This window comes from Lynx rufus, unplaced genomic scaffold (assembly GCF_022079265.1).
Source record: "Lynx rufus isolate CCGP_SWC_20201006 ecotype Redwood Valley unplaced genomic scaffold, mLynRuf1.p SCAF_14, whole genome shotgun sequence".
NCBI lineage: Eukaryota > Metazoa > Chordata > Mammalia > Carnivora > Felidae > Lynx > Lynx rufus.
This window is the reverse complement of record NW_025814828.1, coordinates 44386782-44411545: the sequence shown is the minus strand read 5'-3', so window position 1 is coordinate 44411545 and position 24764 is coordinate 44386782. Positions and strand designations below refer to the sequence as shown.

The following is a 24764-nucleotide window of genomic DNA, read 5'->3' as shown; positions in this document are numbered from 1 at the left end:
TAAAGAAAAATATTTTTAATAAAAATTGAAAATAAAAATATTTTTTTTCTCTTTCTGTGTTCAAGAAAAAAAAGAAATGAAAAAAGAGAGAAAAAAGAAAATTGAATAGATGGACCAGCGAACAGACTGAAATACGATTGTAATTTCATCGTTTTCCCCTAGAAATATACTATGAAGCACTTTATCGTCTGTAAACTAAGCAGGCAGAGAGACTTGTGGTGTTCCTGAAGAACGAGGTTGGCCCAGTTGGGCAGGTCTTAGTGTAACCTTTCCGTTCTCCACTAGATGGCACTGCTTAGCTTATGGGGTGGATTGTTGTGACGCTTGTAGATGTGTATGCGCATGCACAGGAGGGGTGAAAATGGCATCACCCAGCTACCCAGTCTCTAGTATCAGAACTCTGTTCTCCCTGATCATCAAACATGCATCCATCCTTTGTGTCCGCCCTCCGTCCACTCCCCACTTTTACACTTTCCGTGACCTCCCTCCTGAGTTTAATGTTAGATGCGGCTGTTTATCCTGACCCCTACTTCTGAGGCATTGTGGCTTTGACCCATTATGCCCCTCTGTGGGAGGGTCTCACTGTGCAATGGCCGGTGTTGGGCTCTGTGCTAACAGGTCAGAGCCTGAAGCCTGCTTTGGATTCTGTATCTCCCTCTATTTCTCTCTCTGCCCCTCTCCTGCTCATGCTCGGTCTCTCTCTCTCTCTCTTTCAAAAATAAATAAGCATTAAAAAAATTAAAGATTTTGGGGTACCTGGGTGGCTCAGTCGGTTAAGTGTCTGACTTCGGCTCAGGTCATGATCTCACGGTTCATGGGTTCGAGCCCTGCATCAGGCTCTGTGCTGACAGCTCGGAGCCTGACGCCTATTTTGGATTCTGTCTCCCTCTCTCTCTTCCCCTTCCCCACTCGCGCTCTGTCTCCCTCTGTCTCAAAAATAAATAAACATTTAAAATTTTTTTTTAAAAGTAAAGAGTTTTTTATCTAATAGCAAAGCAAGAAAAGGACACTACAAGAAAAGAAAATTAAGGAACAGTACCCCTGATGAATATAGATGCAAAACCCTCCAATAAAATACTAGAAAACTGAATTCAACATCACACTAGAAGGATTACATAACATTATTAAGTCAGTCTTATTCCTGGGATACAAGGATGCTTCTACATATGCAGATCAATAAATGTGATACATCACATTACCAAAATGAAGGATAAAAATCCTATCATCTTCTGAATAGATGCATAAAAAGCATTTGACAAAATTCAACATCCTATCATGATAAAATTTCTCAACAAATTAGATATAGAAGAAATGTACCTTAACAAAATAAAAGCATATATGACATATAAAATCATACTCAATAGGGAATATCTGAAATGTTTTCCTCTAACAGCAGGAAAAAGACAAGGGTGCCCACTTTCACCACTTCTACTCAATATAATGCTAGAAGTTCAAGCCAGAGCAGTTAGGCAAAATAAAGGGACAAAAAAGCCATCCAAATCCTAAAGGAAGAGTAAAATTATCCCCATTGGCAGATGACATAATCCTACAGAGAGAAATTCCTAAAGATTCTACAAAAAAAAATGTTAAATTTAATAAATGAACACAGTAAAGCTGCAGGATACAAAATCAACATACAAAATTCACCTGTGTTTCTATACGTTAACAATGAACTATCCAAAAATACCTTAAGTAATCAACTCCATTTACAATAGCATCAAAAAGAATAAAATACTTAGGAGTAAATTTAACCAGGAAGTTAAAGATCTGTACACTGAAAACTATAAAACATTGATGAAAAAATTGACGACGACACAAATAAATGAAAATAATATTCTATGTTCATTCTATGTTCATTCTATGGTTCTTTTCAAACCATATCTGATTAGAAGAATTAACATTCTTATAATGTGCATTCTACCCAAGGCAATCTACAGACTTAGTGCAATCTCTTTTAAAATTCCAATGGTATGTTTTACAGAAACAGAAAAAATAATCCCCAAATTTTTGTAGAACCATGAAAGTTCCTAAGTAGCTAAAGCAATCTTGAGCAATAACAACAAAGCTGGAGGCCTCACACTTATGGACTTAAAACTATATTGCCTATATTAAAAAGCTACAGTTATCAAAACTATATGGTATTGGCATAAAAACAGGTACATAAACCAATAACACCAAATAAAGAGCCGAAAAGTAAACACACACATGCATGGTCAACTAATATTTATTTTACAAGGGAGCCAATAATACTTAATGGGGAAAGGATGGTCTCTTCAATAAATGGTACTGAGAAAACTGGATATCCACATAAAAAAGAATGGAATTAGACCCTTGTCTTACATCATACACAAAAATAAACTCAAAATGGATTCAAAATTTAAATGTAACACCTGAAATCATAAAACTCCTAGAAGAAAACATAGGGGATAAGCTCCTTGACATCAGCCTTGATAATATATATATATATATATATATATATATATATATATATATATATTTATTTATTTGAGAACAAAAGCACAGGCAACAAAAGCAAAAATAAACAGATCAGACTACATCCAATTAAAATGTTTCTGTGTAGCAAAGGAACAATAAAAAATGAAAAGGCAACATATGGAATAGGAGAAAATATTTTCAAACCATATCTGATAAGGGGTTAATATCCAAAATATATAATGAACTCATATAACACAATAGCCAAAAAATATAACCCAATTAAAATTGAGCAAAGGACTTGAATACACATTTTTCCAAAGAAGACATAAAAATAGGCATTGGTACATGAAAAGGTGCTCCACATCACTAATCTTCAGGGAAATCCACAAGAAAACCACAAGGAGATATCATCTTATACCTGTTAGAATGGCTATTATCAAAAACTCAAAAGATAAATATTGGTGAGGATGTAGAGAACCCTTGCACATGGCTGGTGGGAATGTAAATTGGTTCAGCCACTATGGAACACAGTATGGAGGTTCCTTGAAAAATTAAAAAAAGGACTACTGTATGATCCAGCAATCCCTCTTCTGAGTATATATCCAAAAGAAGTAAATCACTATCTTGAATAGATACATGCTCTCCCATTTTCACTGTAGCATTATTCACAATAGGCAAGGTATGGAAAAAAAACCTGTGTCCACTGAGAGATGAATGTATAAAAAATGTGGTACATGCACAGAATGGAATATTATCCCGACTTTATTTTTTTAAGTTTATTTTTATTTAAGAGAGAGAGAGAGCAAGCAGGAAGGAACAGAGAGAGAGGGAGACAGAATCCAAGCAGGCTGCCAGTACAGAGCCCAATGTGGGGCTCAAAATCACGAACCGTGAGATCATAACCTGAGCTGAAGTCAAGAGTCAGGCACTTAACTGATTGAGCCATCCAGGCGCCCCTACTCAGTCTTTAAAAAGAAAGAAATCCTGCACTTTGGACAACATAGATGAACCTGGAGATCGTTATATGCTAAGTGAAATAGGTCAGACACAGAGAAACAAATATTCCATAATCTCAGTTATATGTGAAACCAAAAAAAAAAAAAAAAAGGTTGAACTTATATTAATAGTCTGTTGAATGGTGGTTACCAAAGTCTAGGTGGTGAGGGGAAGGGGGATATATTGATCAAAGGTACATGCTTTGGTTTATAAGATGAATAAGTTCTGGTGATCTAACGTTTACCAAGGTGATTATAGTTAATACCAATGTATTGTATACTTGTAATTTGCTAAGAGAATAGACCCCAGGGGTGCCTGGGAGGCTCAGTCAGTTAAACGTCTGTCTTCGGCTTAGGTCATGATCTCAGGGTTCCTGGGTTTGAGCCCCACATTGGGCTCTCTGCTGTCCACACGGGGCCTGCTTCATCTTCTCTGTCTCCCTCTCTCTCTGTCCCTCCCCTGCTCACACTCTTTCAGTCAAAAACAAATAAACACAAATTTTAAAATATTTTTTTAAAAAAAGAGAGAGTAGACCCCAAGTGGCCACACCACACACTTAAAGTAATTATGGGAAGGGATAGGTATGTTAATTATTTTGATTGTGGAAACCTTTTCACGATGCATACATATATCAAAACATTACATTGTACACCCTAAATATACACAATTTTTATTTGTCAAAAATAAATGATTTTTTTTAAATTAGGGCCCAAAAAAACCCTGAACTGATATTTTAGCACTTACTACACCACAGGAGAGATGGAATTTTGTTTGATTTCAGCTAAGTTAACCACCTACCAAAAATGGAACAATAAATATATAATAAATATTCTGAAAATAAAACTATGTCATAATTTAAAATACATTTTAAAATATAAGTAACAGGTATTAGGAGTATGATAGAGGAAATAGAGGATGTGGCACTGATGTGGAGCCATGAAAGTTTTCCTAGAGGAAATGTCTTAGACTTGAATGAAGGATGAAAAAGAGGTATAAAAGTGAAGGGGGCACCCAAGAAAGTAGTTATTAGGACTCCCCACATATGAGAGACAGTCTTTCTTGGGTATTTCTGCTTTGAATTCTGCCTCTTGGTAGGTCAGAATTTGTATCTGGATAAAAGTAACCTACCACTCTCAGATACAACTTAGACTATCCAGCTTATTTATCACACTGGTATAAACCCCTCCCCTATTCCCATAGGCCACATCTTTCCCAATGGGACAGGGTTTGGCTGTGGGAAGGCTTGTGTGAAGTCTGATCTCAGTCTGGCTGAGACAATGCAAGTACCTTTGGCAAATCTGGGAGTAAAAACGCCTGGGGTTTTCTAACCTCTGGGATAGGAAATTATGGTAAACTGAAAAATACTTCCCCAAAATATTCATATCCTAATCCCAGAACCTGTGAATGTTAGTTTATATGGCAAATGGGACTTTGCATATGTGATTAATAATCTTGACATGAGATTATCTTGGGCTATCAAGGTGGACACAATGTAATCACAAGGGTCTTTTGAAAAGGTAGGCAGACTGGCCAGTGAAGAGGAAATGTGCCAATGGACAGAGGAATGAGATGGAGACAGAAGGAGGAAGGAGGGAAAGGGAGGCAGGGAGGAAGAGAGGGGAGGTGGGAAAGAGGGGAGGTCGGAGAGAAGGAGACATGGGGGAGAAGGGGAGGGAGGGAGGGAGAGAGAGAAGATGCTATGCTGTTGGCTTTGAAGGTGAAGGGATAGGCAAACTTTAGAAGCTGCAAAAGGCAAGGAGCAGATTGTGACCTGGAGCCTCCAAAAGGAAGTCGGCCCATTTAGACTTCTGACCTCCCGAACTGTATAATAATAAATTTGTGGTATTTTAAGACACTAGATTGTGGTCATTGGTTACAGCAACAATAGTAAACAAGTACAGAATCCCAGTGCCTTTCTTGACCATGAGGGCCAACTCAGCCTTCAGTGAATGTTGTGACGTTAACAACCATATGAAAACCAAGGCACTCATCTGGAGAAAAATCAGTCTTATAAAAATCGGCAGGGTTCAGGCGCTACTCCTATAAAGCCCTTGAGAGTAGTATAGCACTTCTGTCTGCCCCACCTGTCTAGAGGACACCTGGTGGCTACTGATCTCAAGGACAGTAGTGGGTATTGGAGTCACAATTGCTTCTGTTTTCCTCCCCCTCTCTTTCACTCCCCTTTCCCTTTCCATCTATTTCACTCTAGCTCCACTATACAGGTGTTTAATAAATAACTGTTCACTGTACAGTGTCACTGAAATAGAGTAGGAGAAGGAGCTACCATTTATCGAGCACAAATGAAGCAGTGGGTTTAAGGTAGGGGGATTTGGAGTCACATAGACCTGGGCTTGCATCTCCACTGACAACTTCATAGTGGAGGAGCCTGGCCATGTTCCTTGTGTCCTCCTCCACATAGTGAATTGACTCACAGGGCACTCTTCAGGGGTCAGGCTATCTAATTCATATCAGCTTTGTTACTTACCTTACAGTGGGACCATGGGAAACTGTAACCATCTTGGTCACAGTTCCCTCATTTGAAAAATAAGCTTACTAATATTTCCAAATGGTCTCTGTGTTCTTAGAGCCCCCTGTTCTTGATATTTATTTTCTAGGTGATAGGCATAGATGTTCAGGATTGCACTGACAGAATCAAGAACCTGAACTCAAAGGTAAGTGGAATTGTCAAATACAGATGAGCTCCTTCACATATACAAAGAGAGGCTTTCTTAGGTATCCTGTTTCTTCTTTGGCCACTCATCCTCTCTCTATCCCAGTATGCAGCCTATTTATGTCTCCCCTTTGCATTCTCATGATATCCCTAAAAGACTGCTAATTCTTTGTGGTGAACCCTTTCATGTAATTTGTCTGTTTGCCTACCACACTAGAACTTGAGATGCTTAAGGATCAAGTTATGTTGGCTTTTACCCATCCAGCATCCAGAATATGTTCTAAATCTTAGGATAGAAGAAAACTAAAAATAAATCCAATGAAAAAATTTCAAACTTAGGAAACTGTTGGAAAATAAATGTAGAAATAATATAGATATAATATAATAAATCCAATTATTTTCTGTTGTATTAAATATTTCAAATACGTTCTTGAATTTACTTTCCCCTACACCCAAAATATAGCATACTATTACCCTTTTCTCAGTACCCAGATTACTGGTACCCAGAGAACTGCAGGATCATGTCCATATTTGCAGGGCAGGTATGTATAACAAAAGGAGCAAGGATATAGAAAATCTCCAGGTGTCTATAAACGATGGAAAACAAAAATTTCTTAGGAGAAGGGGCTACAGATACAGCTTGCCAACGTATTATCTCAGTAAAGTTATTTTGGGATCAGGGAAAGGGTTTTTTGGCCTTTTTTTTTTTTAATAGACAGACAGTGAGAGAGAGAGACAGAAGCTTGAACAGGGGAGAGGGGCAGAGGGAGAAAATCTTAGGCTCCACGATGAGCATGGAGCCCCACTAGGGGCTCAATCCCATGACCCTGGGATCCTGAGCTGAGCTGAAATCAAGAGTCAAATGCTAAATAGACTGAGCCACCAAGGCGCCCCTGGCCTCATTTTCAACAAGCGGCCAACTATGGTAGTGCAGACAAAGGGGGGCAGCCCCCAAAGTTCCTGGAACTGGTACACTGCCCTGAATCATCCCTCCACACTCCAGCCAGCACTACACGGTGACAACTTAACCAGCTTTGCATTTATGGCTGAGGATGACATAGGCAGGATAAGGAAAAGAAGTGCCGACCAACCTAGAGGCCCAGGAATCCCTGCTCCCAATTTCTCCGTAATCCACCTCCACCCTCACCCTTATTGCCTTACCTCACCTGCGAAGCCACTTGTCCAGGCGCCGGCAGCTCACGACTGCCGGTTCATCCAAGGCGGGGTCAGGAGCCTGGCTGCGGTAAAGAACGTTACTGAAAGAAAGCCGGCAAGCCAGCGAGGCTGGTTGCAAAGATTACTGCAATATACGCTGCCCCACCGCCCTCCCAGTCCCCTAATGCGATGGCCTGGGAGCGCTGGGAGACTTTTCAGGAAGCGGCGGGGCGAGGGCGCCACAGAGTTCCTGCTGGACACCTTCGAGTATCCCGGCCTGGTGTACCATCCCAGCGGCTGCCACTACAGCGCGGTCCGCTTTGCCGTCTGGGCCCCCGAAGACCTGAGCATGGTGGATTGCAGTTGCAGGCTGTGCAGGAAGAAGCAGCACCGGCACTTCCTCGTCCCTGCCTCGCGCTTTACTCTCCTGCTGGGCTCCAAGACCATTGTCACTTACGGATCCTACAGGCACACGGAGCTGCACAGCTTCTGCAGCAGGTGCAGGTTGTAGAGTTTCCACGCATCTGTCTCTGATGGAGTCGACCCGCACTGCCTGGACGAGGGAGTATTTTGCTTGAGGTAAAGCCCACCAACACGTACAGGCACCCTTACCGTCCTAGCAGTCCATGCTCAGCTTTAAGCAATTCAGCAAATTTACCATTTAAATATTCTATATTTATGGCTCTAGAAGCATCTTCTCCAGGTAAGCAAATCTTGGTTGTAACTCTGAATCTATTTTTCACGGTGTTGTTTTGCCATGCAACCTCAGTTATCTAATGGGTTAAAAAAAAAAGTTGATTTAATTTGTTCAGTGTCTTCCTGTTATAAGAAAGGGTGTGATGATTTCCAACTTCTTCCCACAAGGGCGATGAAACCAGAATCTTCAGTTGTGGCTATTGTTGCAATATGCTAAAATCAGTATAAGGCTATGATTTAGAAATACCATGGTGAATTTCACAGAAACAGAAAAAAATGGAAGTTGTCTCAGAGGCAGAGCAGGAGTAAGTAGGGTAGGGAGGGCAGGGCGAATGATTTCATTAAAGGCTAGTGTTACTATTTGACTTTAAAGATCGTGTATGTATGTTATTTTGAGAAAATTAAAGAATAGGTAATGCACTTTATATAAAAATAGTCTGTAGAAATTCTATGTAGAAAAATACATAGAAATAATAAGCTTAATTTCAAGAAGTTTAAATACATGTTCAAACATACATACAATTCCTAAAATAGTGATTGCCTCTCACTTGTTGTTTTTAATTCCAGTTAGTTAACAGTGTTCTATTAGTTTCAGGTGTACAATATAGTAACTCAACACTTCCATACAACACCCTGTACTCATCACAAGTACACTCCTTAGTCCCCATTACCTATTTAACCCATCCCCCAACCCTCCTCCTCTCTGGTAACCATCAGGTTGTTTTGTATAATTAAGAGTCTGTTTCTTGATTTGTCTCTCTCTCTTATTTTTTTCCCCCTTTGCTCATTTGTTTTATTTCTTAAATTTCAATTGAGTGAAATCATGGTAGTTCTCTGACTTATTTTGCTAAGCATTATACTCTCTAGCTCCATCCATGTCATTGCAAATGGCAAGATTTCATTCTTTTTATGGCTGAATAATATTCCATTGTATGTATATACCACATCTTCTTTATGGATTAATGGATGGACACTTGGGCTGCTATTGTAAAGAATGTTGCTATAAACATAGGGGTGCATGTATCCCCTCAATTAGTGTTCTTGTATCCTTTGGGTAAATACCTAGTAGTGCAATTGCTGGGTCATAAGGTAGTTCTATTTTTAACTTTTTGAGGAATCTCCATACTGTTTTCCACAGTGGCTGCACCACTTTGCATTACCACTAGCATGAATATTCCAACATTTTAATTATCCATTATACCCATAAGTCAAAGGACAAAAATCATATGACCATCTGAGTTGCTGAACAAAGAATTCAATAAATTCAAACTCTGCAGTTTATCTTAGTTCTTGTTTACTTGATCTGCCATCAGCTGACAATTCTGTTAAAATCCTCTACTACTACACATGTCTAATTCCTTATCTAAAAGTCTTAAGACCAAATATTTCAGAATTCATACACCATACAATACATAAGGTCCATACCAGGGTCTGGAGTAATACTACTGAATCTTAACATATTTCTGCAGTGAAACATGAATAATATCACTCTAAGATATATAGAGATTGCAAATAGCCTCATGTCAGTTCAGGTCAAATTTTATGGACAAATGTACTAGGAAGATTAAGTTCAGTTTTTAAAGCATTTTCAGTTTTAAAATTGCCTATAAGGAATTGTGAGTCTGAGATATATGTGAGTTCTTCTTGCCTTTTATAAGGTTTTTTTCTTTTATGTTAGCTTTTATTTTTCATTAAAGCAGAACATACAAAAGGAAGAATGCATAAATTATAAAGGGCAACAAGTTGATGATGTTTTACAAAGTGAAAACATGAATCACAAAGACTAAGATATAGAACATTACTGGCACCCCCAGAAACCTATATTGTGCCTCCATGTAGTCATTACACCTGAGTTAACCACTATATTGATGTATGTCACTATATATTCATTTCACCTGGTTTTTAAACTTTATACAAACAAAATTGTCAATTGTGTACCTTTTTATTATTGGTTTCCTTCACTCAATACTCTGATTTTGGAATCTCTTCATATTTGCTATATATATGTAGAGATATTTGCTTTCTTCATGTCTGTATGGTATCCTATGCTATATATATACAATACTGTGTTTATTCATTCAGCTCGTTAGATGTTCAGATTGTTTCCATTTCATGACTATCGTCAAAAATGATGCTGTGAATGTTTTTATTCATGTATTTTGAAGAATGTGTTTGCATTTCTGTTTGCTATATACATGGATTGTGTGGTAGCCAGAATTTCATGATGATGCTCAGTGACCCTTGTGTTTTACATAATCTCCTCCCATTGGGTGTGGATGGAACCTGTGGACATAATGAGATTTCACTCTCATGATTATGTTAAATTGTATAGCAAAAAGGATTTTGCAGATGTAATTAAGGTCATAATCAGTTGACCTTAAAATAGGGAGATTGTTTGGGGTGGGCCAGACCTAATCAGGGGAACACTTACAAGGGTCTAGGCCCATCCTGAGAGATTTGAAGCATGGGAGAGCATTTGCAGGGGACACATGGTGAGGAACTATGGGGGGTCTCTAGGAGAGGAGTGCTGTTCCCAGGCAACAACCAGCAAGGGAAAGGGGCCTCAGTCTTCCAGAAGCCTAGAACTGAATTCAGCTGACAACATGGATGTGTTTAGAAGAGATTCCTCAAGAGCCTCCAGAAAGGGACACAGCAAGTCCACTCTCATCTCACTGTGTGAGACCAACTAGAGAAGCCAGTCACACTGGGCACGGACTTCTGACCTGCACAACTGGTAGCTAATAAATAGGGGTTGTTTTAAGCTGTTAAGAAGGTGGTAATTTATTCCACACCAATAGAAAGCTAATACAGATTTTGGTAACTGAATGTGGGGTACCACCATTGCAAACAGCTAAAAATGTAGGTGTGGCTTTGGAACCGGGTAGTGGGTAAGGGCTGGAGGAATTTTAAGGTACGTGCTAGGGGAGGCCTAAGTGGCCTCAGAACAAGCCCTGATTGCCTCGAACAGACTGTTAGTAGAAATCAGCTGAATTTCCAAACCGCTTTGGGACTCTAACTCCTCTCTGTCTTCCATTCCCACCCCCACCCCACCCCATTAAACCAGAATGTTACAGGTATTATCCTATGCTTGCCCCAGCACTGTGTGTTGGGGGAAGATAGTTTGTCAGTCTAGTGTCACTGGGGCCAGTTGGAAAGGGATTGTGCTCCAGGGTTTGTACTGCATGGATTTTACTCAGAAGCTCATTCATGCTTGATTTAGATGACTAAGATGAGATTCTGGACTTTGAGCTGATGAAATTTCAATGAGGATTTGGAATTGAACTGATGCCATACTACTATGAGAAATTTGGAGGGGTGCCTGAGTGGCTCAGTCGGTTAAGCATCTGACTCTTGATTTCAACTCTTGATTTCGGTTCAGGTCAGGATCTCTTGGTGATGTGATCAAGCCCTGGAGCACTGGGTAGATCCTGCTTAAGATTCTCTCTCTCCCCTCCCCCACTTGCATGGATGCACACTCAAAAATAAATAAAAATTAAAAAAAAAGAAATTTGGGGGCGCCTGGGTGGCGCAGTCGGTTAAGCGTCCGACTTCAGCCAGGTCACGATCTCGCGGTCCGGGAGTTCGAGCCCCGCATCAGGCTCTGGGCGGATGGCTCGGAGCCTGGAGCCTGTTTCCCATTCTGTGTCTCCCTGTCTCTCTGCCCCTCCCCCGTTCATGCTCTGTCTCTCTCTGTCCCAAAAATAAATAAAAATGTTGAAAAAAAATTAAAAAAAAAAAAAGAAATTTGGAGACTGTGGAATGAGTTGAATGAATTTTGTATGTGGGACAGACTGGATCACTAGGGGCCAGAAGGCAGACTGTGGTAGGCAGAATATTAAGATGATTCCTAATGACCTTCCACCTTGTATAATCCCCTCCTGTTGATTGTGAGCATGCATTTACAGAGAGACTCAACTGTGAGTGGGTGTTTGGAGGGATCTATGTGGCAAGGAACTGCAAGAAATCTCTAGGAGCTAACAGTGGAACTAAATTCACCCAATACCTTGAATGAGCTAGGAGATGTATTCTTCCAAAGAGTCCCCAGAAAGAAACACAGTCTGGCTGTCTTAATCACCTTGGGCTGCTATAATAAAATACCATAGTCAGGGGGGTGTGCTGCTTAAGCAAAAAAACATTTATTTCTCACAGTTCTAGAGGCTAGCAAGTCCAGAATTGAGGTTCCAGCAGATTTAATGTCTGATGAAGGCCCACTTCCTGGTTTGTGGATGGCCACCTTTTTGGTGCAAACACACATGCTCTGTCATTTCCCTCTCCTTATAAGGGTACCAGTCCCATCATGGGGCCCCATCTTCATGATGTCATCCAAGCCCAATTGCATTCCAAAGGCTTCATCTCCAAATACCATCACATTGAGGATTAGGGTTTCAACTTGCAGATTTTAGGGGGACACAAACATTCAGTCCGTAGCACTGATCTACTGGTTTCTCGGGCTGATTTCACTCTGTGAGACGCTGAGCAGAGAATCCAGCTATGCCATGCATGAACTTCTGAATCACAGAACTCTGAGCTAAAAACGGATGCTGTTTTAAGCCATTAAGTCTGTGGTAATTTAGTTTTCAGAAATATAAAACTGATACAGATGGAGTTGCTGGGTTACAGAGAATGCATACATTCAGCTTTAATAAATACTGCCAAACAGTTTTCCCCACTATAGTAGCAACTGACACTCCCACCAGCAGTTAGAGCTCCAGTTCCTCTCTATTTTCTTCAACTCCTGATATTGGTAGTGATTTGGGGTATTCTGGGAGATGTTTACAGATATTTCATAATTTCAATTTGCATATCCTTGATTACTGAATTTGGACAATCTTTTATTTATTGGTCAGTTGGATGAACCACTTTGTGAAGTGCCTGTTAAAATATTGTGCCAATGTTTAACTGCATTTACTTTTTTTCTTCTTTACATAAGGTATTTTCTTCTGTACATAAGGTATTTGTTAGCTGTGCATATGGGTATATTTCATTTCAGTGTTTTCCTTTATTGTCAGTGCTTTTGGTGCTATGTTTCAGATATCATCATCTACTCAAGATCAAAAAGATATGCATTATTTTCTAGAAGCTTTATCTTCTGGAATTGGTTTTTGTGTATGATGCAAGTTAGGGGCCAAATTAATTTTTTCCATATAGATGGATATCTAATTAGTCCAGCTCCACTTACTTAAATGACTGTCTTCCCCCACAAGCACTGCATTGGTACCTTTATTGTAAATCAGGCAACCATATATGTGTATGTCTGTGGACTCTGTTGCATTGGTCTATTTGTCTTCTCATGTACACAAATCACATTATTTTAATTATTATGCCTTTATACTTGGTCTTAGTGTGGTCTTATAGTTGGTCTGGTGTGAAAGTCCTTCAAATTTCTTCTTCTTGATGGCTTTGGCTGTTTTTAGATCTTCAATGTCCAAATATATTTTAAAATCAGTTTACCAATCTCGATTTATAAAAAAAAAAAAAGCTGGATTGCAATTGGGATTATATTGAATCCTTAGATCATTTTGATAATAAATCTCTCTTTAATTTTCATAATATTGTCTTCTAATCCATAAATATGATGTATCTCTAATTTACCTAGGTCTTCTTTAATTTCTCTCAGAAATGTAGATTTCTTGGCAGAAGTCTTGTGATTCTTTTATTAGATTTTTCCCTAGGTATTTGATGTTTTCTGATTCTATAGTAAAAGGCATTTAAATTTTTTTCTTTATATTTTTTGATGCTGCTATGTAGAAATAACAACTCAATTTTGTAATATTGACCTTATATCCAGCAACCACACTAAATTCACTTATTAATTCTAACATTAAAATATACATACATACACACACATACATATGTGTAAAATAAGTAATTTTATGTAAACAATTTATATCTCTCTTATTTTTTAAGAGCTGAGAAATGTTTTCCCAAAGACCCCAAAGATAAGTTATACCTTATAAACTACAACTGGGAAATGTCCATTCACAAACCTGTCACTGGAGTGGTAATGATATTACTATGACACAGTCACACACATTGCCCTTTATATATTAGATACATTACGATTCTGACACCCACAATTTTTCTTTTTTAACCAAATATATAAACATTTAGAAAGTAATGCTTTGATTAGAGGGTTGAAAATCAAGTGATAGATGATGATGGATTGTTAATTGTGGAATATTCCTCCATGTAAATGAGATGAAATTACAGTTCTTAAGTTATATAGTTTTTTAAACAATGACTAGAATATTTCATGTGAAAAACAGCTGTAGCTTGTTGAATTTTTTAAATTAACTGATTTCAAAAAGCATCCTTTTTGCTGTTTAAAAAGCATAAGATCATCATAGAAAATTTAATACATATACATATCAAACTTTTAATAATAGTTATCAATCACTGGAATGATTGATTGTGATTTAAATTTTGTCTTGAACTTTCTGAATTATCTAAATGCTCTATGGCAGAGAGCAAGTTTGTCAAACTTGTCACCTTTAGCATTTTGCATTAGATAATCCATGTCATCAGAAGCTCTGTTGTGCATTGAAGGAATTGGGAGTATCCGTGGCCTTTGCATACTAGTTGCCAGTAGTACCTCTCCCTCTCTCCAGACATTTTCAAATTTCCCCCCAAGGGGCAAAATGCCCCTGGTTGAGAACAACTGCAGTACAGTAAATGAAATTCTAATATATGCATAGAGCTAGATATAAAAATAGATGTAAATATATATCAGTAAATCATGTATTTTTTGTATATCATAACCATTTTCCCAGGTATTAAAATTTTTTCAAAAACATCCTGTAAGTTCTGTGTGTTTATTCTGTGGACATACAATATCCTATTGGACAGTGATTGCTTCAGATTATTTAAAATAAATGACACTATAATATTCACCTTTGAGCATATAACATTGTGATTATATGACTATTTCTTTATAATTAATCCCCAGAAGAGAAATTATAGCATCAAATGGACATGTTTAAGACTTTTTATATGTGTCATCATCAGGCAAGATGCTATGAATTTATAACCCCATCTAGTAGTATAGCTGTTTTTTTTACAACAGCTTAAATCCTAATTAAACATTAAAATTGTTTTAAAAGTGCAAATAGCTGTACTTTTTTTTCTGAGTATAAGAGTTATATATGCTCATTGGAAATATTCAGAAGATAAAGTATGAGAAAATAAAACTCACCCTTCCAGATACTTTTTCTATGAGCACATACATACACATACACTAATTCTAAACAGAAGCCCTGGGAAAGAAAAAGGAGAGGGCACTGAAGACATACCAATGGGAGTTAAAGAAGGGTACTTAAGGGACTTCTTAGCATAAAATCTGAGATCTTAGAGAAGAGCAAATCAATAAGTGGAAGATTATATATATATATATATATATATATATATACGTCCCCATTATTTATATATATATATCCCATATATGTAAAATACATTATTTATATTACATTATATATAAATATATATTATTATATATTATGTATACATATCCTTTTTTTTTTTCAACGTTTATTTTATTTTTGGGACAGAGAGAGACAGAGCATGAACGGGGGTGGGGCAGAGAGAGAGGGAGACACAGAATCGGAAACAGGCTCCAGGCTCTGAGCAGTCAGCACAGAGCCCGACGCGGGGCTCGAACTCACGGACCGCGAGATCGTGACCTGGCTGAAGTCGGACGCTTAACCGACTGCGCCACCCAGGCGCCCCTGTATACATATCCTTTAAAGACAAGGATAGATGGGGCATTTTCATTATTAGTAAGTTAAGGATCATGACTAAGGCCCTGAAATTCCAGAAAGGAGGAAAGGAAAGATCTCAGAGGAGGAAAGGAAAGATCTCAGAGAGTAAACTGAAATGACTCCCAAGAAGAAACTAGATTCATGCAACTGGTGAAAGGTGACCTACAGAATTAAGAGAATGGCTATAAGTTGGGGTCCATACCCCTAAATGACTAGGACAAGTACAGAGCATATATTGGCCAACATGGTCAGAACAGGACCACCAGTTCCCACTGTGTCTTCAATCTGCAGGCCTTCCCTTTTCAGTAAGTGACCACCACCAACTTCCCAGATAGTGTGGCCAAAATCTAGGAGTCATCACTGATTGCTGTCCTTCCCTCATGACCTCACTACCATTCAAGTTTTCCCAGCTGAAGCCTCAGACAAGGACACTGTAGAGCAGAAACAAGCCATTACTGCTAAACTCTTTCTGAATCCTAGCTTAATAAAATCCACAAACATAATAGAATGGATGTTGCTCCACAACACTATAGAATGGTAGATGACCAGAACATTCTTCATTGAAGTCCACCCTGTACTTCATCACTATTTCATTTTCGATGTTCTGGTTTTTTTTTTTCAATTCTCATTTTATCCTTCATAATCTTGTATTCTCTATTTCATTAAAAATTTCATTCCATCTTTTTATGGTACTTTAACATTTATAGTGCATATTTCATAGTCCATGTATTTCAGGCCATTGTATATTCTATTCCATTTTATAGTCCTACCTATTTCGGCTTCAATTTCCTTCTATTTAACATTTTATTTCTCACTATACTCCATTCCTTTTTTTCATATAACATCATTATTTTTCTTTTATTCCATATGTTATTAGATATTTCTATTTTGTATTCCACTCCATTTTCCCATTATATTCCATTCAATTTTCATCCTATTCAATTTCCCATTTCATTTCCACTGCAGTCTCCACTTCATCCTGTTCTGCATTGTTTCAAATCCATTTTCCATTCCATATTATTTAACATTCCAAGTACTATTCCATTCTTTCTGAGTTGTGTTTCAGTCCAGGTTCTCATCCATTCCATTAAATATTCCATTCCATTCTGCCAAAATTGCTATAATGGCAACTTTCAGGAGAACCAGTTAGCAATATTTTTATCAAAGAATCATAGATGTGCTGGCCTCTATCAGGAATTTTCTCTTTTAGGAATTTATCCACAATAAAGTCATATTTGAGGAGATGAATAATTTTTAGGAAAAACAGTATGTCCAGCATTGATGTGTTACAGACAGCTTAATGTTGGAAACAACATTAAATGTTGATCAATATAGCAATGTTTGAAAATATAAGCTTCCTCCATAAAAGGAACATTTTGTAGTTACACTTGCCTTGTGGAAACCTATTTATTGATATGTAAATTGTTTTCTAGACCCAAAGGGCAGGTTAAAAAATAATATGTATGCATAAATAATTCCATTTTATGAAATAAAAGAACTATGAACTATTTAAGAATGGTCATTTTCCTAAAAATATTTTCAATATTTAGGTTCTAGTTTTCCTAGTTTAGGTTCTATTTGCTTTTCTGTTTGGGGTTCGGAGAATGCAGTAATAATGGCTTTTGTAATAATGAATAAAAATTAGTCTCCAAGGGCACCTGGGTGGCTCGGTTGGTTAAGCATCTGATTCGTGATTTCAGCTCAGGTCATGATCCCACCATTCCTGGCACTGAGCCTCACCTCAGTCTCTGCACTGCCAGCATGGGGCCTGCTTGGGTTCTCTCTCTCTCTCTCTCTCTCTCTCTCTCTCAAAATAAATAAACTTTAAAAAAATAAGTAAAAATTACTGTCTAAATATTAAACTTTAAGTCTGTGCATTGCTGCATAACAGAGAACTGTAGCCAAGAAAGTAGACTGGGTCAAATAAATTAATAAATTAATGTACATTCATCAGTGGATTACTATGCAGCCCAAAAAAATGATGTATATTTAAGGACAGTGTTATCCTTAATCCTGGGCAACTCCAGCCCATGCCTCAGGAGATAAGGCAGGGGGAAGCATGTTACTTCAAAATACCCCTCTGGCATGGCAGAAGTGCTGAACATCCTGAGCTAAGACACCATGAGCCCCATCCTTTTTCTTGATTTCATGCTGCTTTCAAGATTCTAGTGAAGGGTTATTCAGTTGCCAGGAGCAGTTCCAGGACTGTTGCCTCTGGAGTCACACATGGGCCCAGTGTCCTCACAGAGTCCAGGAGGATGCCTGGCTCAGGTGTATCTCCTGTTGGCCAGTGCGGTGTTTCTTTCAAGCCATTGTTTTAAAGTTTCACCATCAGAGTGGTCCTGACAACCTACACTGATTTGGGGGTGACTCCAAGTGTTTATACAGAGAACATCGCCATCTGAGTACCCTTATTCAAAATGCACACCCACACATACATATACACACACGCACGCGCGAGCGCATAGGGGCCCAGGTATGTATGGGGAATTCACATCAGGTCCCGGCAGCAACGGACCCCAGAACGGTGGAGCACACCGTCAGGTTTGGCGCCAGATGGAGCCAGGTTGGCCCACTCCCCTAAGACGAGAGCCACGTGACAACAACCGACCAATCAGAAGCAGAGCTCCTACCCGGGCCCGCCTACCGTCCTCACTCCTTCAGCTGGCGCTGTAGCTAGATGGTGTCTTAGGACAACGATCTTGTGTCTCTGAGAGAGAATCTGGCATGATGGTCACCCCATCGTCCAAGGAGAAGGCACAGAAGCAACAGCAGGGTGAGATGACCGCAGGGCCCAAGAACGAGATCACCCCTGCCCCTGGTGATGCCCGCGGGACCGGCAACCCCAGTCCCAGTGCCTCGGCCCCCTCAGTCTCCAGTGACCTGTCTCCATTGGGTGGTGGCGCCCCACACGGTGTTCCTGGCTGCCTTGGGCGCCATTTTGAGCACCAGAGAGGATCTGGGGCTGCCCCCCGCGAGCCATGAGGGAGCATGCCGACCTTTAGGGCAGCCACGGTCCCCACACAGAGTTGAGGCGTGTGGTGCCCCAGACGGGCCAGGGTCCTCGGGCCAGGGTCTCCAGACCTCATATGCGTGTGGCGTGGCCACCATGGGGCGAGCCACGTGGGGCTGTGGCCAGGCCGGCGGGCCCCGACCCAGACCGCGAGCCCAGTGAACTGCTGTGGGAGGGAGCAGCCCGGCTGGGAAGAGGCTGCCCAGGCTCAGAAGCCTCCGCGGCGGCGCTGTTTCCTGGGCTTCCCAAGCCTCAGTGCCCAGTATCCTTGTCTCCATTTTCTCCAGGGTCTCAGCCTAGCGGTCGCCGCCGTTCTCGGGTTTCTTCGTGGGGTCACGAATCCCAGCCGGGTCCTGCCCTCCGGAGTCAGGCCAGAGCAGCAGGTCCAGCTCTCCGCAGTCAAGCAGCCAGGCCTGGCCCTGCAGTCTTCAATGGTGATGCCCCACCGCCAGGCCCCGCCTTCCGCAACCATGCTTCTGGGTTGGGCGCTGCTTTTTGCAGCCTTTCATCTGCCCCAGGCCCTGCCCTTCGAGGTGGTGCTTCTGTGCCAGGCCGCGCTCTCCCGCGTCGTCATTCATCCACGTCAGGTCCTGCTTTCTGCCGCCGTGCATCTGAGCCAGGCCCGGTTGCCCCAGGGCGCCGTGCATCTCATTCATCCACGTCAGGTCCTGCTTTCCGCCGCCGTGCATCAGAGCCAGGCCCTGCTGCCCCAAGGCACCGCGCGCCCGCGACCGGGCCGGCTCCCCGCCGCCGCGCGTCCGCGACCCGGCCGGCTCCCCGCCGCCGCGCGCCCGCGACCGGGTCGGCTCCCCGCCGCCGCGCGTCCGCACGGGCTCCTGCTCACAGTCGCCGCGCGTCCGCGCAGGTTCCTGCTCACAGCCGCCGTGTCTCCGCGCGGGGCCCTGCCCCAACCCCTGCTTCCCGTGGCCGTGCATCTCGGCCAGGCCCTGCTCTCCGCAGCCCTGCGTCCGGGTCAGGCCCTGCCCTCCGAAGCAGAGCCAACCCGCTAGGCCCTGCCCTCCACAATGGCTGTACACCTCCAGGCTACGTCCTCCGGAGCCACCCCACCCAGACGTCATACCCTAGAAACCGTCCCTCTCTGCCTGTGCCTACCGGCCTGAGTCCTTCTCCTGGGTTGGCCTCACAAGAATTTGTGAGCAACTCAAGCTCTCCTAATCCTGAGGTTCCAAGCCTTGATACCCAGCCCCGTTGGCATGCAGTCCGTATGCGGGCCTCCTCTCCCTCACCTCCTGGTAGGCTCTTCCCTTTCTCTGGGCCGAGTGATGAGGGCTCCTCCTCTTCCTCTTTCCCCTCCTCCGGGTCTCCTGGCCAGAGCTGCTGCTCCACCTCCACCTTCTCCTTCTCCTCCCTCTTCTCCTTCTTCTCTTCCCCTTCTTCCTCCTCCTCTTCTTACTCCTCTTCTTCCTCCTCCTCCTCCAATGATTTTTCTGACCAGTGTCCCTCTTCCCCAAAGTTTTGTGGCTTGGGCTCCATCTCCACTCCTAGTCCTGCAAGCCTCAGGCGTGCCTTACTGCCAGAGTTTGAAGGGAGTGTGCCTTCTCCCACTACACCCCCTGGGGTGTGAGCTACCATGAGTATATTCCTAAAACCACAAAAGGAATTAGCATGCACCCACTGACCTGAAGGGAGTGCCTGCTCTGCAGTTTCCTTTGAGGTTTATGAGTGTTCTAGCTATTAACCAACATTATGAGAAATTTTGTTGCTGTTTGCTGAGTAGTTTTGAAGCCTCTCCTTCCCATAACTGCACTACCTAGCATTTATCTGCTTTTGGCCCTTGATTTCAGGCCTGCTTTTTCCTTATAAAGGCCTGCCTTTGCCCCTGAGTTGAGATTGCCCTTTTCCAAGTTCCCTTTATAGAATGACATTTTTGAATGAATACAATAAAAATGTTTGACTTCATTTTTAAGATGTGTTTTTTTTTGTCCAAATAACTGTTATTCCTTGTTGATTTAGAGGATTAAAGAAATTTGTTAGCATGCTAGCAAAACTCTTTGGAAGTGAAAGGAAATAAAATACTATCCTAGCAATTATTTATTCCTACTATCTAAAATGGAATTTTATCCAGGAAATTCCCATTTATATGCTATATACCCACTTAGCATAGGTGATTTGCAAACTTGGACAAGAAAAGGGAGTAGGATTCAACCCAAGGAGGGGTGATGGAGATATCCAAGGTCAGGAAGGAGACAGGATGTGATTATGTGGTTGTGTGTGTATGTGTGTGTGTACGTGTGTGTGTGTATTGGGGGAAATATTCCTCCAAAGATGGGAGTAGGGAGTGTTGGAAGGAAGCCTCAGGAAGGAGGAGAAAAGCAGGAGTCAGGAGCACCAAGGGGGGAAGGTCTCAGTTTCTAGAAGAAGAAAGAATTCGTGTGTTGGGAAAGGGGGCTCCTGAGGTCTGTGTGGGGAAGGGGAAGGTCTCAGAGGGTGATTCAAAGTTAATGATGTGAAACTGGTTAGTTAAAAAGTGTGTTAATGGATAATCTCATTTAAAAAAATGAGTAAATTTGTGAGCAGGTATAAGAGGGTGTGTGTATGTTTGTGTGTAGACATATTTGGAAATAACTGGATGGACATGCACCACCATTCTGTGAACAGGGTATATAGTTTTTGGAATAACTGATATGATCTTTTATGTGCTATGTTTCATACCTCTATCATATTGCTAGTTCTATAGCGAAACTCAGTTGTTTTTCAAGAAGTTGTGGAATCAATGGGAGAACACATTAAAGGAATGAAGTGAAAAAAAAATAAAACCAGCAAATGAACTCCATCTCCCTACGTTACCATATTTCTCCTCTCTTTGCTTTTCTTCTACATGGCCAATGGTATAGACCTGGCCAAGAAGGGCTGTCTTCCTGGGACCCACATTTTAGAGGTTCTTGCCTAGGCCCTTTTCATGCTGTATTCAGACCATAGAGCTAGGAGTCCACAGAGATGATGGGATGTGCCCATCAGGTCCCAACACCCTGAAATTATTGTAGAAAATGCTTTAGGTTCCCTCATTCCCCAAGGCTGCTTCAGATTCTGTAGGGCCCTAAGGGAGGGAGGTCTGAGTCTGTGATATACATACTCTTAGGCCCAAAAGGTTACCAAGAGGCCACTGTTTGTAAAAATAAAAGGGTATACAAAGCTTGATGGTGTAGGCTGAGGTATTCTCAAGGTTAATTGTAAGATACCTCTTGGTGTAGGACATAGCTGGCAATGGGAAGAGATCAAGGACATGGGCCAAAGACCTTAATTTGTACTTTTGCCCCAGACACACTACAAATGTTAGTGACTGGCCTGTGTGTATAATTTCCTCTCTAGCCCAGCCCCAGAGATTTAGAGACATTAAGGGATATATATCTAGGAACCCACACCTTGTCCCTGGAGGTGGCTCTGACCACAAAACACCCCCTATTTATCTAAGATGTTGGGGGAAACATTAGTTCAGGTCCTAGGTCTGGTTCCTTCCTACAGTGAGCCAGCATTCAGTGAGCTGAATCAGAGGTGCCACTACCCTACTGCATACTAGTGTTTGGTGGATCTCCTGGGCATTTGATCTGCTTGGGAGTGGACCTTAATCCAGTGTCCTTAGTTTAAGCCCACCACACTAAAATGTATATAGCTCCTATTGACCACAGGCTCTTCATCCTTCTCTTGACCTTTGGTCCTTCTAATACTCCCTCTTTCTGAAAGTACCAAATGCCATCACAGAGTAGACCTCTGTGTTACAGAATATAAAGGATGATTCTTTTTTTAATGTTAGTGTTTTTTTTAAGTTTGTTTATTTTGAGAGAGAGAGGAAGAGAGAGAATCCCAAGAAGACTCCTCACTCTCAACGCGGAGCCCAACATGGGGCTTGAACTCACAAACCACAAGATCATGACCTGAACCAAAATCAAGAGTCAGACGCTTAACCGACTGAGCCACCAGGTGCCCCTGTGAAGGATAATTCTTAAGATTTCATATTACTTGACCTTTTGGCAGCAATTTGACACCTTTGATCACTTCCTTGATACATGTTCTTACTTAGTCTTTAAATTTTTTTTTCAACGTTTATTTATTTTTGGGACAGAGAGAGACAGAGCATGAACGGGGGAGGGTCAGAGAGAGAGGGAGACACAGAATCGGAAACAGGCTCCAGGCGCCGAGCCATCAGCCCAGAGCCTGACGCGGGGCTCGAACTCACGGACCGCAAGATCGTGACCTGGCTGAAGTCGGACGCTTAACCGACTGCGCCACCCAGGCGCCCCTCTTACTTAGTCTTTAAAGACTGTTCTCTTTGTGTTCACCCCACATTCTCCTATATTTTTCTCATTTTCCACACCTCTAAGTATTAGAATGCCCAGGGCCTCAGTTTTTTGCCTTTTCCCCTGTATACATCTACTTCCTAGGGGATCCCATCTAGTCTCATTCTTTAAATATTGTTTTAAGCTGGTGAATCAAAATATTGTATATCTATTCCCACCCATTCCCTTGTACTCCAGTCATGTATATACAGCTACCTAATCGACTTTTCCATTTCAGATGGCTAAAAGGCATATCAAACTTCAGTAATAGGGAGTTATGTCCAGTAGAAATAGAATGCTAGCCACACATGTAACTTACCATTTTCTACTAGCTAAATTAAAAAATGTATAAAGAAATACATGACCTTAACTTTAATAATTTATTTAATTCTATCTATCCAATATCTATCTATTTTTTTTCTAAAAAATCTCAATAATTTCAACATGTAAAAATTGAGATTTTTTTTTACTTAATCTTCAAAGGCTGATATGTAATTTACACTTACAGTATATCTATGTTCGGACCAGCCACATTCCAAGTGCTCAAAATAGCAACAAGTATGGACATCTGTGTACAGCACAGTCTAATTTCCTTAGCCTCTCTTGTTCATTTCCTGTTGAATGATAATTCCACCTCCAGCAATTTCTCATAATTGTGGCATCCTATCAAGAGAGCCCTGAGGTGTCAGTTTTGAGGGTTCACAAAGGCTATGATGCTTCTAGCACCTTTAGTGCCTCTTGAGCTGGGCCCCTTGCACTTGCTTGATATAAAAAGGGCAAAAACCCTGTGAGTTTCTGCTGCTCTTTCTGGTGAGTTGGCTAGTTTGTGGTTCTATTATCAAGTTATTTAGAGGCTGTGCCATCACTTTTTTTTTCCTCCTGCACAGACACTGGTACCATGTAGGTAATATGTAGGTGGTGATTTGTCCTCATCTACTTGAAGTTTGGGGTTTTTAAGGGATGTCTTGTAACCTATATTTTTTGAAAATATTATCTGTTCATTTTGCTTTTCTCTCCAGTTGCTCTGTTTTTATGTGTTTGGAGAGATTGAAAAACTACATAGCCACCGCTGCCACCATCTTCCCAGAACCTCTACCACCAAGTGTCCTTACTCCTTGAAAAATATGTCACCTCCTCCTTAGGTGTTGCTGCAATGTCTGCTGATAACAATGTGTATAGTCAACCCTTTGGTGGCTCTCGAAGGAACACAATGGGAATCATCATCTGTACTAAACTGGAGTAAAAGAAAAAAAAATTTAAATTTAGGAATCAGAACAAAAACCTATTGGGCATTCCACTAAAAATCTTTAGAACTAAAGGAAACATTTTTGGGAATACATTTCAAAAGCTTTAACTTCGTCATCTTACTTTGTTGACTCACAAGACAGAAGAATGAGGAAGACCACTCCAGATTGGTAAGTGGCAGTCTTAATAAGCAAGGGAACTTACTTATGAGGCTGATCTTGGGCAGCTGCAAGATGAGTATATCTCCTCAGCTGCCCACAGGAATCTTAGTAGTTTATATAGAAGCCTGAACTGGGTTCAGTCACATATACTGGCCAGTTGGTCTCAACAACACATTGCTCTCTAAGGCTGCATTCTTTTTTAAAAAAATGTTTATCTTTTTGAGAGAGAGAGAGAGAGAGAGAGCAGGGGAGGGACAGAGAGAGAGGGAGACCCAGAATCCAAAGTGGGCTTCAGGCTCTAAGTTGTCAGCACAGAGCCTGACAAGGGGTTGTCAGCACAGA

At 41.1% G+C, this 24764-nt stretch overlaps 1 protein-coding gene across 1 annotated transcript; it reads left to right on the top strand.

The window, feature by feature from the left end:
• The first annotated feature begins 18438 nt into the window (after positions 1 to 18438).
• On the top strand, positions 18439 to 24259 carry EZHIP (EZH inhibitory protein). The gene is made up of 4 exons (XM_047075791.1): positions 18439 to 18604; positions 18736 to 20009; positions 20118 to 20300; positions 24080 to 24259. The coding sequence occupies exons 1-4, from the start codon at positions 18439 to 18441 to the stop codon at positions 24257 to 24259; spliced, it is 1803 nt and encodes a 600-aa protein (XP_046931747.1).
• Positions 24260 to 24764: the final 505 nt, after the last annotated feature.